This window comes from Mauremys mutica, chromosome 5 (genome assembly GCF_020497125.1).
Source record: "Mauremys mutica isolate MM-2020 ecotype Southern chromosome 5, ASM2049712v1, whole genome shotgun sequence".
Lineage (NCBI taxonomy): Eukaryota > Metazoa > Chordata > Testudines > Geoemydidae > Mauremys > Mauremys mutica.
Window position 1 is genome coordinate 140,882,857 of NC_059076.1, and position 14,379 is coordinate 140,897,235.

A 14,379-nucleotide genomic window follows, 5' to 3' on the forward strand; every position below is an offset into this window, starting at 1 on the left:
TGTCATGACATAGGGAATAAGTCATGGTCTTATATAGTAGACATTTATTAGAGAACAGCTATAAACTATAAACTCCGACACGCCGGCTTCTACCCAGCTCGGTTTCCAACTTTGCTTCCCTTGTTTAGCAGGGACCACACCCTGTCTGGAATTCTCTATCACGGGCTCTCAACCTGCGGGATGGTGAACAGGTGTCAGGGATTTGTAACCACCCTGCCCTTCCCATGTGGTGCTAAATGGGAGCTAGCTAGATCCCAGCACTCTGAGCATGGAGGAGTGGGAGATGAGCAACAAGGTAAAAAAGATCTCACTTAAAAACCTGGAAAAACAACGAGGAGTCTGGTGGCACCTTAAAGGCTCACAGATTTATTTGGGCATAAGCTTTCATGGGTAAAAAACCCCACTTCTTCCGATGCAACTGAAGAAGTGGGTTTTTTTACCTACAAAAGCTTATGCCCAAATAAATCTGTTAGTCTTTAAGGTGCCACCAGACTCCTCATTGTTTTTATGGCTTCAGACTAACACGGCTGCCCCTCTGATACTTAAAAACCTGGGTGATCTTGTAACCTTCCACGTACAGAGTCTGTGGAAGTTCTCAACATGACAGGTATGTGAGGCCAGGGCCAATGTTAGCTAAAGTCATCCTTACAAAAAACCCTCACAAAAGGTGAAATTCCCTGGTGTGTAACACATACAACGCATGTAATGGCTTATGTGGGACATAAGTGATGCATTTCCCTTGCACTGGTCCTCTGTACAGGAGGAAATTTCCCCCCAAGAGGTATCTGTGATCAGCTCCAAAATTGTGATACAACAGTAAAGCCCTCAGCAGCTAGGGGTAAATGTCCTAGTCAATTTCCCTTTTCCATGGACTGATGGGGAAAGCACAAAGCTCCAGTCTCATTGGATTATATGTTCATTATTTACACGGTGCCAAGAAAAGTACGTGGCGCTGGAAAGACTTAAGGAGTGGAGAGTGGCAAATACCCAGACAAATTTCCTAAAAATATTCCCTCAAATCATAAAGGGCACTGGGCCCGTGTTCACTCCCCTTCCATGTCTGCTTTGCGCACATATTCGACTGAATGCGTTTCCTGGTAAGAGAATGGCCAATGCTAAACAAATACCAACAAAAATCAATAGACGAGAAAATCTGAACTTGAGATCGTGAACGTTCATGCTAGAAACGTGGCTCTAAAACTATACTCATCCAACCAGGAAGCAGGAACAATACAACATGACTTGGAATCCAGATACCTTGGTGGCCCCCAAATACCAGAGAAAGAAACAGAAAGAGGGGACTTGCCTCTAAGATCAAGCTAAGAATTTGCTCTCTGAGGCACCTAGCGCCTGGGGGTGGGGAGAGGGGAACTATGAATTAGAGAGAGAGAGAGATCTGTGGATGGGGGTGAGAGATCTAGAGATCTATGTGACCAATCAAATCTAAGCAACTCAAGCTCCAAATTTAAGCTCTGAATCATTGAGCGCTTACTGATAAGCTGCTTTCACTTGACCTGCAGCCCAAGAATTAGTCACAGAAATTACCTGGTGAACAAAAAAACAAATTGTAACATAAAAAAATTCCCAAGGTGCTAGGGGACAGTTGTGAAAGAGGCTCAGGTCGCCGAATACCGAACTCGTTATGAAGGCTGCTCCCCGGTCTCCTGTGGAGTCACGGCCCCTTCCCCAGCACGTTTGCCATCTAGCACCAGCACACACAAACCAGGCCCAGTTTCTCCGCTGCTTGCGTCACACGGACGGTGGCGTCTGGGCCGAGGGTTGTGCCGTCGGCCTTTGGGAGATACCCACGGTGCAGGGGACTAAATCCTCTGATAGTGTCAGGATGTCAAAGGAGCTTCTCTACCACCTCCCTCCTTCCCGCTGGCACAGAAGGGGCGGCCAGGGCCTTCTGCAGCTCCCCGGATGCCACATTGGCTCCTTTCTCGATGTAACTCGGAGCAGCCTGGGACACCGACATGGCACAGAGCTGCACTCAGGTGAGGGGAGAGCAAAGGCCACCTTTGCAGCACTCCTTGACTGACCAACTGGGCCATACTGGGCAATGGATGCTAGTGCAAGCGGGAGCAGGGGTAGACGCACGGATGGGGCTTGGCAGACAGAGCGTGCACGGGGTAGGGAACTGCATGCGGGTCTTTAAATATAACAGTAAAAACCATCTCTGAATCGCCTGCAGATTTACTATTATTCATTATGATGAGCCCGGAGATCAGGCTCTGGTTTCATCCCCCTTTGCTCCCATCAGTTATGGGGCTCAGCCCTGAGCCCCGGCCTTTGAACGCCTCGCTTGCTCGTTCTGGTTGGGCCAGGAGTGGAGGAGATTGCAAAGCCAGCAAGGGAGGGCAGAGCCAGGGGGCAGCGGCTCAGGGGGCAGCCGGGGAGAGGAGTGTGATGAGGCCGGGCATGGAGCTATGGCTGGAGGTCAGTCATGGGAATGTGGAAGGAAGAGAGGAGGGCCGGCAGGCTTGGAAGCGGAGTGGGGCTGAGGCAAGCGCGGCTAGCCTAGGAATGGGGGTCTTGGGGCTGATTATGGGGGGGCTGTGATGGGTGCAGTGAAGTGGCCATCGAGGGGGGCAGGGCTCTGTCAACGATTGTGGCAAATCTAAACTCTTCTCTCGGGGTGACTGAGGCTGGAACAAACTCCTTCTGGGGGAGCAGGTGTTACTGCCGCAGACCATGGGCCCAATTGTCTTCGGTGGGTCGGGAGGGGGACCAGACGGGCAGCTCTGAGGGGCCTTTTCTTATATCCGCTACCATTACCACCACCGCCACCCCGGGGAAAAATGCGTCCCGACGTTTCACACTTGCTCTCTGGCCGCCCTAACCGTGGGTCCTTGACTGTCCTCTAATTTGCAAGAAACGAGCAGCCCAGGCTTAATACATGGCGGCGAGTCCTCGGTTTCTGCATTAAACCCTCATTTGCCCCATCAGTTGCCATTCCCAGGCAGAGCCCATCCTCATGGCCGGTGTTACAAAGGGCCCCTCAGTGCACAAAACCCCACACTCCACTTACAGCACCGCAGGCTGGGATGGTGATGCTGTCTCCAGCCATGTAACGGGGGAGGGGCACCGGCTAACTAAACAGGATGTAACTAGGAGAGGGGGTGGAGCATAGCTCCAGCCCATAATACTCTTCTGAGTAGCCCAGTTAACCCTTGGGTGACCATTTTACTACAATAGGGTGGGAGGGGTTGAGACTGGCTGACAGGTTACAGACGGGCTGGACCTGTGGATAGGCTTTGAGAAGCCACCGGTCCAGCTGGAGCAGAAGCTGCATCAGACCCCGATGACCCAGCTCCTGAGCCGATCGCCCATGGGGAAAGAGCTTTTAGTGGTAACTCCAGCTGTCTGCAGAATCTTCTCCCTGCCCCACAGCCCTTGGCTGCTGAGATGGCTCAAACACAGTGTTTCTCGCCCTTTTTGATACCGGGGACCGGCTTGCTGCCTTCCTAAGCTGTGTCAGCGAGATCTCAGGGACCGGCGCTGGTCGCTGGGAAACACTGACCTAACACCTGAAACAGCGAGGAGGGGAAAATACTGTAATGGGGGAAATCAAATGGAGAAATTGGCGGGTCCTTTCCAACTACACCTGCAAAAATTCCCTACACCCCCCCCCCCCCGCACTGTACGCCACACTATTTGTGTTTAGTAGATACAGTTTACAGCACACATACACAGATATAGGTAACACACTCTCATTGTGTCTGTGTGTGTATATCTATATCAGAGACAAGGTGGGGGAGATAATATCTTTTATTGGGCCAACGTCTGTGGGTGAGAGAACTGAGGCCTTGAAGCGGAGCTCACTGTATGCTCCAAAGCTTGGCTTTCTCAGCCACAGGAGTTGGTCCAATAATCCAGCGGCTCTCCACCTTGCCAGACGACTGTACCCCATTCAGGAAGCTGATTTGTCTTGCGTACCCCAAGTTTCACCTCCTTTCAAAATGACTGACTTACAAAATCAGACATAAAAATAACACTGTGTCCCAGCACACCCGTACAGAAAACTCGCTGATTTCTCATTTTTACCATATAATTATAAAATAAATCAATTGGAATATAAATTTTGTACTTACATGTCAGTGTATCGTATAGAGAGCAGTACAAACAAGTCATTGTCTGTCTGAAATCTTAGTTTGTACTGACTTCGCTGGTGCTTTTTCTGTAGCCTATTGTAAAACTAGGCAAATATCTAGTTGAGTTGATGTACCCCCTGGTTGAGAACCACTGCAAAGATAATACATCACCCATCTTGTCTCCCTAGTATCCTGGGACTAACACAGCTACAACATTGCACATATATTTATATGGTATATGCACATATGTATAAGATATATACATATTTGTATCATAGAATGTCAGGGTTGTAAGGGACCTCAGGAGGTATCTAGTCCAACCCCCTGTTCAAAGCAGGGCCAATCCCCAGACAGATTTTTACCCCAGTTCCCAAAGTGGGAGGGAACTCACTACCCTGGGTTTAGCAGGCCAATACTTAAACCACTGAGCTACGTGTGCGTCTATAGAGCTATACACACAACATAATATCTTCAGTGAGGGTTCCACTTCCAGCCCACACATTTCTAGCTCTTACAAGCAAATAAACTCAGGTTCTGAGTTTATATGTCTGTGTGTGTGTGTGTGTGTATAAACACATGCACAAACAGACACACACTTTGTGTGTGTGTGTGTTACAGTATATGCATTATGAATAGGCAAGATATATACTGTATATTAAACATAAATGTATATTACCCCATGTCCATATACTGCAGTACAGACCCCAGCAGAGGCAGACTTTGGGAAAACCAGGCAATGTCTCTCCCCCCTCCCCTTTCCTCACCTGTATAACTAACGTGCTGAGAGTTGAGCCCTCCCCTAGGGACAGAACAATACGGGACAGATCTAAGCCACTACCGATAGATCAGGATGTCAGGTCTCTGAGGGGGATGTTGTAAACCTCCAAGATGCTCATGTCTAACCTGTCTACTATATTAACGGGGTGTTTGTCCGTTGCTTGTTTCTAGTGGGGTTTCTTTCGGCTGGTTGCTTTGTGAAACGCCTCTTTCCCTGATGCACCAAGCACTGCTCGGACTCGGGGAGCGGTGAGGGTGTGTCTGGGGAGGCGGCAAGGCGGGTGAATGATCCTCGGCGCCTCTTTAGGTACCCACAGTCGCTCCCCTCCCACGCGTGTCTCTACACCAATACACCCAGGCCCTGAACTCAGCCTCCTCTCTCCCGCTAACCTCCCCTTGGCTCCAGCCCGAAGTATCGAGTCTGGCTTCCCCAGCCCGCACCCCAACAGTAGCTGTTTCTTTAACGACCCGAAATAGCGCGCGGCTCCTTTAACTGCGGACAGGGCGCCCATTGTCCCGGCTGCCGGGTCCCTCTCCCCGTTCGTGCCAGACCCGGGCACCGTCACAGCCCTTCCGCGAGGTGCGCACGGGACACCCGGGACTGCTGGGTCGGGGACGGGGGTGGGGGTGCTGGGGGGGGGGGTGGCTCTCAAAGTGCCCCGTCCCCATCTCTAAGTTTAAGCACATTTTCTTTGAAAACCACCAGGCACCTTCCAACCTCCCTGAAGGCGGATCGTGCTAATGAGTCCACACCACAACGGAGAACCAACGAGAGGGTTTAAACCTGATCAGTTCCTCTCCCAGCGGCTAGGACCAGGCCTCCCTTGCTCGTTTCCTGCACTGTCAGATCTCAGCAACAGCTGACGACACTTAAAACCCCGCCGCGCTGAGGGACTCCCCGGCTGCACGTTTGAGGTTGTAGATCCGAGGCGTATTTCAAAAGGGCAATATTTAAATTGCGCGCCGCCTTCATAAACGAACGCGCAAAGGGTCCTTCTGTTTCGTTGGCTCTGCAGGTGCTGTTTGTCTAATCTGTGCCTTCCACACACTCTACGGACAGGTGTCTAGACGCGGCCGTAAATGCACCCGCGTGTTGATGTGTCTATAACGATACAGATATTAATACGCACACACCAACATACGTACAGCAAAACCCAGCGATGTTCTAGGTACATAAGCCCCCACTATGGATTCATGCAAGTAGCGACTCTTTTCCCGAACTGTATTTCCTATTTTGCATCTAATGTAACGCACCTTCCTCCGCAGTTTATCGCACCCGTTTTTGTAAAGCGTGCCACGTAAAAGCGATCCCCTCAAAGGAAAGCAAAAACCTGCCTCTGTTAGCCTGTTATATATATATATAGCTTGAGGCGCACTCAGAGAGAAAACAAGGAGACCTGTTTTCCAACACACATTTCTTCTGCAAAGCCCCAAGCCAAGCACCCTGCTAGAAGAGGCGGGGGGTGAGGAACTGGGGTGGGGGGGGGCCGTTTCTTTCTCAAAACGCGGCTACATTCGCGCTGCTCTTTGACCCTTCGGACGTAAATCACAAGCCGCTTTGGTGCAATTTAGGAACCTCGACAAACCGGATCCGCTCCGGCCGCTTTGTGGAGGCCGGCGAAGTGCTGCTAGCTCGGGGCTCTACATTCAGACCTGGACACGTTTGAGACCGATTTTTTTCCCATTCCCCTTCGATTTTAGCAGCAAAACCAGCCCCTGCAAGAACCGCTTCCTACGAACAACCTGGCGCCCGCTAGTTATTTACTCCCTGGGTTTTTAAATGAGCTGCGAGGACTGAACATTGCAATTTTTAAAATAGGAAATGGAGAGACTCCTGTGGGGATTGGGAATTTTTAAAAAAGGGGAAAAAATACGCTCTGACGTTTTCCAATCTGTGAGCAGCGATGCACTGTATCTTGTTTGCAAGACAACCCGTCAGTCCCCTCAAGTCATCGCTGTGTGCTGCTGACAGCTCATCCCCCCAAAAAGGGACGTGGATTTATAAAGGATGGTCTCTGTGGCTGGGGGGGGGGGGGGGAGCGGAATCCGCTGTTGTTAAGCAAACTGATCGCAGATAAATTACATTTTAAAATCCAAACGGGAAGGAAGCTCAAAACCCGTTTACATGTGAGTTGCACGGACATGGGGAACATTTCCTGCACAGGCCACTGCGAGAAATATCCAGAGTCAAGCTATGGACCATGTATATTTCACGCGGCGGCGGATCTTCGGAGCAGGGACCTGTCTCTGATTCCCCTTCGCCGGCTATTTTTAAAGCAAAAATCCCGGTGATCCGAAAAACCGAGACAATGCGCCCTTGTCTTTGTTCAAACGGCATCAGGCCCGGGGGTTTTAAAGGGGATTTCCCCGTTCAGCAACGCTCCTGAGATAACCACAGAAAAGGCGTTCAAACAATATTCCGTCCGGCGAGTGCCATGTCTTTTTTCAAGTAAATTATGATGATTTTTAATAACGGGTGGAATAAAGTCACGGGTGGGTTTTTTTTTTTAAGTGCATTAAAATAAAGTCAAACCCTTCCAACGGACAATATGTAAAAGCCACACGGTCCAGTCCACCCCCTTTGCCCCCTTCCGCCCAAAGTTACGCGTCAAATTATTCCTGGTCTGAGAAAAATATTAACTCCACCGCTAAATTAAGAAAGGAGCAGTTCCAGGAGCAATGGCCCGTCCCATGGTCCTCACGCCACCACTGCCAGAAATTCAGAGCCTCTTCCAGCCGCCCCGCGCCAATTGCCCGGGGCTGCTGCTAGGGAACGCGCCTGTATCGGACGGTGCATGTGCCCAGGGCCGGACTGGTAAGGGACACGGCGCGTGTCTCATCACATGTTGGGGGGATTTGAATTGTTTTTTTACCTGGCCAGAGTGTCTGATCCGCTGCTGCTTTGGCCTGGCGGTGGTTGGGCTCTTTCCCTTTGGGGAGAAATACCGGGCGGGCAGGAAGAGGGAGGCCGATATGGAAGGGCTGCCAGGGGCGATATTTTAAATATTATGATGCAGCTAGTTCCCTACTTTATGCTTCTGCCACCATTTTGTTCCCGCGGTGGGGAAGCCTGCAAAATGGTGGAGCCCTGCCCAGGCGAAGGCCCAGGCCCGCCAGCGGAGTGGGGGTCAGGCCCCTCCGGAGAGCGGGGCTCGGCTGCGGCGCCTTTTCCTCTTGCTCTGGAAGAGGGAGGCCGCAGGCTGAGTCGCCTCTGGTGCAGAAGGAGCCTCGCACGCTCCTTCCCCAGCCTCAGCCCCGCGCGTGGGGGGACCCGGCCTGCCAGGCACGCGAGCCCAGGGCCCCTGGCTGTGGCTTGGCGCTGGGGTGTCAGTCAAGGCCAGGGAGACACTTGCTGAGCTCAGGCTGACCCCAGCGGGCTCGAACCCCGGCTTCCGAGCCCGGCCTGGCCCGGCCCGCGCGTACCGCAAACACCCCCGCGCCCTGCCCCGCCGCCGGAACCCAGCTCTGCTCGCTCGGCGTCCGCAGGGCAAAGCCCGGTGCAGCCGGCTCACCCCGCTGCTAGGAGCGCCCGGGACGACGGCCCCTTCCCCTGCCCTGCAGCTGCCGGGGGGCGGCCCGTGTTCCAAGGAGGGTGAGGGATACAGGGCCCCGCTCACCCGACCGCCATGTGCCCCCTTGGACTCCGCTGACCCCACCCCAAGATGGGATGGCAGCCAGGGACCCCTCCCCAATCACTCCCGAGTCTCCCCCCACCGGCAGGAGGAACCGCGGGGGATAACTAACCACCCTCCCGGCCTTCCCTAACAATCAGCTGTTCATGTGTTAAACTTGAACCAGGTGTTACTGATCCCCGGATTGGGCACGGGGAAACTGAGGCACGGGATGGCAGGCACCTCATGGTTACATAATGACAGCAAAGGGACCCGGGCTAGAACCTAGGAGCCCTGACCCAACTCCCTCTCCGTGCAGAGCTAGCGAGAGACCCCGGGAGTCCCGCCTGGGGCCGCCTCCAGCCAGGCACCAAAGCAGTGGCAGCCTAAAAGGCTGTAGGAAGTGGGGCACCATCCTTCCCCCAAAGGCAGCGAGTATCTCTGCCCCCGCCCCAATAGCGAATAGTTGGGGGGAAACAGGGAAGGGCAGGACTGAGATGCCGCCCTCTCTTGCTCGCCACCTCCAGCCGCTTACAGAGAAAGATTCCGAGTCCCCATGTCACTATGTTACCCGGTTAAGTTACACAACTGTTGCTAGAGACTGTGTGTGTATATATAGCCACAGAGTGCTGTGTGTGCCTGTAATGCCTGCACACACCAACCGAACCAGATATAGATACGGGTCACTTATGGACACCCACACCTCGTATGTATGTACACACACGTCAGTTTCTGTGTATACACACACTATACAAACGCATGGCAACATATGGCTAAATATATTTAGTTACTTTGCATGCATGCACTACAGACACATTTATGGCGACGTATATTTTGTTTCGGTGTATATACACACTGGTTGCATACACGTTGGGCAATATAGGGTTATAAATACGTTTAGTTTCTGTGTATAAATGCGCTGCGTACACATTTAGCAATGCGTGGGGATGTATATTTTGTTTCTGTGTCTACATGCACTACATGCCTATTTAGCAATATCTGGCGATGTATATTCGTCCGGGTATATATACACTACGTGCACATTTAGAAATATATAGCGATATATAGCTCGTTTTTAGTGTATCTGTACATTACATACACGGTTGGCAATACATGTGATATACATCTCGTTTCTTTGTATCCACGCACGACATACACATTTAGCAATATATGGCGAGATATACTTTGCTTCTTTGTATATCTACACTAAATACACATCTGGCCATATATGGCTGCATATATATTTCGTTTCTGTGGACACACGCGCTACATGCACATCCAGAAATAATTGGTTTCCGTGTGGACACGCACTCCATACACGTTTGGCGATATGTGCATGCTTCTCAGAATCCGAATTGAACGTCGTGATCATTATCACAGACATTATTGAGGTTTATTTTTAAGCATTTTGTTTATTTGTGTCTATTTAAATGCTCACAGTTGCGGGGAGGGGGAATTATGGGAGCGGTCAGACAATAATTATTTAATGACCAGAAATGGTGAGATTCAAAGAGTGAAAGATTTATAACCATTAACACACGAATTGTCAGTATCGCCGGCCAACATGCAAAGCAAATAAGTTTAACTGAAAATCGAGTAAGTTCCCAAGCAGCCTTTGTCTCACTTTGCCTAGCTGTAATTTATTATTATTACTGAGGGGAATATTTTTCCTTTGGTTTGAATGTCTGCGGTGAAAACTGGACTTTTACTGACATTTGCTGACAAAAATTCGTCCTTCCAAGCCTAATATATGGTGATATATATATATAGAGAGAGAGTTTCTGTGTATAAATACACATACAGCAATATATGGTGACAGATCTCTATATTCAGACACACGTCTCTTCATATACACGCGTATTTTTATACTTTACTGCCTATATGATATACACACGCACAAACACTATCTATCCACAAACATACACGCCCATATTTACAAACATATCCATGTGCACCTGGTATATATCTCTCTCACAGATAGCCACACACGTCTATGACTCGCAGACATTTGTACATCTGTGTGTTTATCCGTGTGTAGATAGACCGATTCGAAGTGTTACAGCCTGGGCACATGCTGTTTTTGCATAGATACACAGTAAATGTAAAGGTACAGATAATCCCAAACGGAGGTTCAGCCGGAGATACGTATAGATAGAGCCCCGCACGCCTCACTGAACGAAATCTAAAGCTGCAAACCCCGAACTTTTCGCCATGTCGGCAGCAGTTTGTGCACCATTCTTAGCCGTTCTTTTTATCTGAGTAATTTCACGCAAATGAGCTGATCTAAAAGGAAAATCCGTGGTACAAGCGGATCTTGCTGAAATGTGCAGGGTCTCCGCAGAACAGATGCTATTGTCAAATGGGGTCAACATTATGTCACCCCACAAGGTACAAGCCAAAGCGGAGAGAAAAATTAGAAACGTCCGAGGCCTTTTCTAACGTGACTCGCAATCGCTTTGGGTACGGAGAAATATCTGAATCTCTCCTACTTTCCCCGTCTGCTCGGGCCAAGGGGAAAATGTGGCCGCTTCACCCGGATCTATCTATCTATCTCCATCCACCCCCCTCTATCTATCTATCTATCCCCAGACACCCCCTCTATCTATCTATCTATCTATCTATCTATCTATCTATCTATCTATCCATCCCCATACACCCCCTCTATCTATCTATCTATCTATCTATCTATCTATCTATCTATCTATCTATGTCCATCCACCCCATCTATCTATCTAACCCATCAACAAACAAACACAACAAATAGGTTCGCGTGATTTCCTTTTTAAAAATAGATTCCTCTATAAAAGCCCCTATATTTCCGAAGGGAATCTTAAAATGCAAGACAGCGCAGTTCTTGGAACCTGTTTATAATTCTGCATGGAGGGTTGACTAAAAAACAAATCAGTCTTGGAGGGGAAATACAAAAATCCCCGAGGAAGGGAGCGGGACTGGGATATTTCTGAGTGTATAAAGGGAAAGAAGAGGAGGGGTGTTTCGAATTTCTTGTCTGCCCAGAATGTCTCTTTCCTCCACTGCAATGCTCCCTCCAAAGCTGTTAACCCCGCTGCCATATTAATTTAAAAACCAGGCAAACAACAAAATCGAGGCTTTCGACAATAAATCTGGTAGCAGAGGGGGGTTTCCCTCCCTACTCGGACCCGCTGTTCTCTAGCCATTACGCGATTGTTATTTTGAATAAACAGTCACACAGAGAGACTGAACCGTCTCTGGGGGCTGGATGCTCAGCGTTTACACCGCTCGCCCTCCCCCCCGCCACGCGGAAATCTCCGGGGTCTCAGGGCAGGGCCCTCGCTGGGGGATTTCCTGCTCGAACCCCTCGGTGCCGAGAGGCGTCGATTGAACAAACGATTGAAAGGATCCCGGGGAGGGAGGGATGGATGGATTTATTTATTTATTTATTTCCCTGGAGCAAGTGCTATTAAAAAAACCCTCTTAACTCGATGATGCTTCCATGACGCTTTTTTCCTGCGACAAAGGTTTAAAACCCAAAGCAGCCCCCTGGGATCCTCCCCCCCCCCGTGTGTTTATTTCGGGGAGAGGGGTCCCCTTCCCCCACCAGAGCTGAATGCATCGCAGAGACCGACCGTTTAAACGAGAAGACGATAAAAACGAGGGGCTGGGGCAGAAAGGCTGGGGGGGGTGTCACCCCCCATCCCTTTTCCGCACCCCCCCCCCCCCGCACAGCACAGCACAGCACAGCCCTCTGCCGAATACACGCACCCAGTCTCCCAAATCTCTCAATGAAGCCCCACGGGAGCTGGGAGGGGGATGCCGGGCGGCGCAGGGGGAAGAGGCAGCGGACAAGCAGGGACCCCCCCACACACCCCCAGTCACCATCGTCCGTTTTGCTTTGGTCCTTCGTGGGCAAGGGAGGCGACTGGAAAGGGGCCGGGAGGGGCGCCGTTCGCCTGCCCTGTACCAAAGCCACCCGCCGCTCTCCCCTTCCGGGCCGCCTTCGGCCTGGGGGCGAGGGGGCGCTGGGATGGGGAGGGAGCGGACAGGCCCCGGGGCAGGGAACGAGCCGGGTTGGGGGTATTATTGTTGGGGGGGATCGGTGCTGTTCCGGGGGGAAGGGAGCGGGGCTCGAGGCGCTCTATATGCGGCGGATGGGTGGACAGGGGGTAGGATGGAGTGTAGGGGATGGGGGGGCAGGGGTGGGATGAGGTGCAGGGGGTGGGAATGGAAGTGGTATAGGAGTTGGAAATACAGGGGGCGAGATGGGGTGCAGGGGGTGGGGGTACAGGAGATGAGGTTGCAGGGGTGGAATGGGTTGCAGGGGATGGGTTGGGATGCAAGGGATGGGGTGGGGATGAAGGGGGTGGGTTGCAGGAGATGGGGGTACAGGGGATCGGGGTACAGGAGATGAGGTTGCAGTGGATGGGGTGGGGTGCAGGGGATGGGGTGGGGTGCAGGGGATGGGGGTACAGGGGATCGGGGTACAGGAGATGAGGTTGCAGGGGTGGGATGGGTTGCAGGGGATGGGGTTGCAGGGGATGGGGTTGCAGGTTATGGGGGTACAGGAGATGAGGTTGCAGGGGTGGGATGGGTTGCAGGGGATGGGGTTGCAGGGGATGGGGTTGCAGGTTATGGGGGTACAGGAGATGAGGTTGCAGTGGATGGGGTGGGTTGCAGTGGATGGGGATACAGGGGATCGGGGTACAGGAGATGAGGTTGCAGGGGTGGGATGGGTTGCAGGGGATGGGGTTGCAGGTTATGGGGGTACAGGAGATGAGGTTGGAGTGGATGGGGTGGGTTGCAGTGGATGGGGTGGGTTGCAGTGGATGGGGATACAGGGGATCGGGGTACAGGAGATGAGGTTGCAGGGGATGGGGTTGCAGGAGATGAGGTTGCAGGGGATGGGATGGGGTTGCACGGGCTGGGTTGCAGGGGGTGGGTTGCAGGGGATGCGCCCTAAGGATCGGCTGGGGGCCGGCCCGCGCTCCCCCCTTACCTCGCACCAGGATCCGGCGGCAGTAATCCGCTTCTCCTCCCCCGGACTGGCTGTCGCTCTCCGGGACGCACTCCTGGGACGAGCCGGGGCTGGCCGCCGAGGTTCCCGGGACGTCCTTGAGTCCGAGTCCGCCGCCGGCTCCACGCAGCGCGGTCTCCAGCTCCCGCCGGGCACCGCTCTTCCCCCGGGCGCGCTCCGGGGCGCCCGGCTCCCCCAGCAGCAGGGGGCTCCTGCCGGCCTGGGCACCGCCATCGCTCATGCCTGTGGCCGCCGCGGAGGGATCAAACATCAAGAGACAGAGAGCGGGGCGGGGGGGGCGGCTGTCCTCCTGCCCCCCAAGACCAGGCGGGGATCAGCGCCCTGGCTCCGGCCGGCGGCAGCCCCGGGGTGCAGCTAAGGAGCCCTCCCCCAGGGCGAGCACCATGGTCGGGAAGACCCAGCGAGGTCCCCCCGGTTCCCTCCTGGCTCTCTCTCCCCCTACTCACGGAGCCTTTCCCCCCGGGCTGCGGGGCAGGCTCGATCCATTTAAACAGCCCCTTCCCCGGACCTCCCTTCTGCCCCCCCCTCCAGGGGGGAAAAACCCCCCAAGACCAAATTTCAATGCAGGAGTCAAGAAATGCCGGTGCCCGCCGGGCGCCTGGGGCAGAGGCGGGTGGAAGAAGAGTTAAAAACTTTGACAGTCCTGGTCCTTTCTCACGTCCCGCCCCCCCCCCAGCCCAGCCCAGCCCAGCCCAGCACCCCTCTTCCTGCAAACTTCAAGAGCAGAGCCTGCCTCCCGCGCGGACCGCTCCTTCCGTGTCTCCTGTCTCCCGTGTCTCTCTCTGATGAGCAAAACCCGAGGAGCGAGCCAGTGTCTCGCCAAGCCCTGCCTGCCAGCCAGCCGGGCCGGCCTTCCGCCGCTGATTCGCGTGCCCAGCGATCGCGC

The 14,379-nt window shown here is 52.9% G+C and overlaps 1 protein-coding gene across 1 annotated transcript in view; it reads right to left on the reverse strand.

Moving 5' to 3' along the window:
* Nucleotides 1-13,743, reverse strand: part of LOC123371421 (ventral anterior homeobox 2a-like) — a 48,774-nt gene extending 35,031 nt beyond the window's left edge. The window contains exon 1 of the mRNA XM_045019024.1: nt 13,455-13,743. Coding sequence (XP_044874959.1) covers nt 13,455-13,743 — 289 coding nt within the window. The remainder of the gene's footprint in view (nt 1-13,454) is intronic.
* Nucleotides 13,744-14,379: the final 636 nt, after the last annotated feature.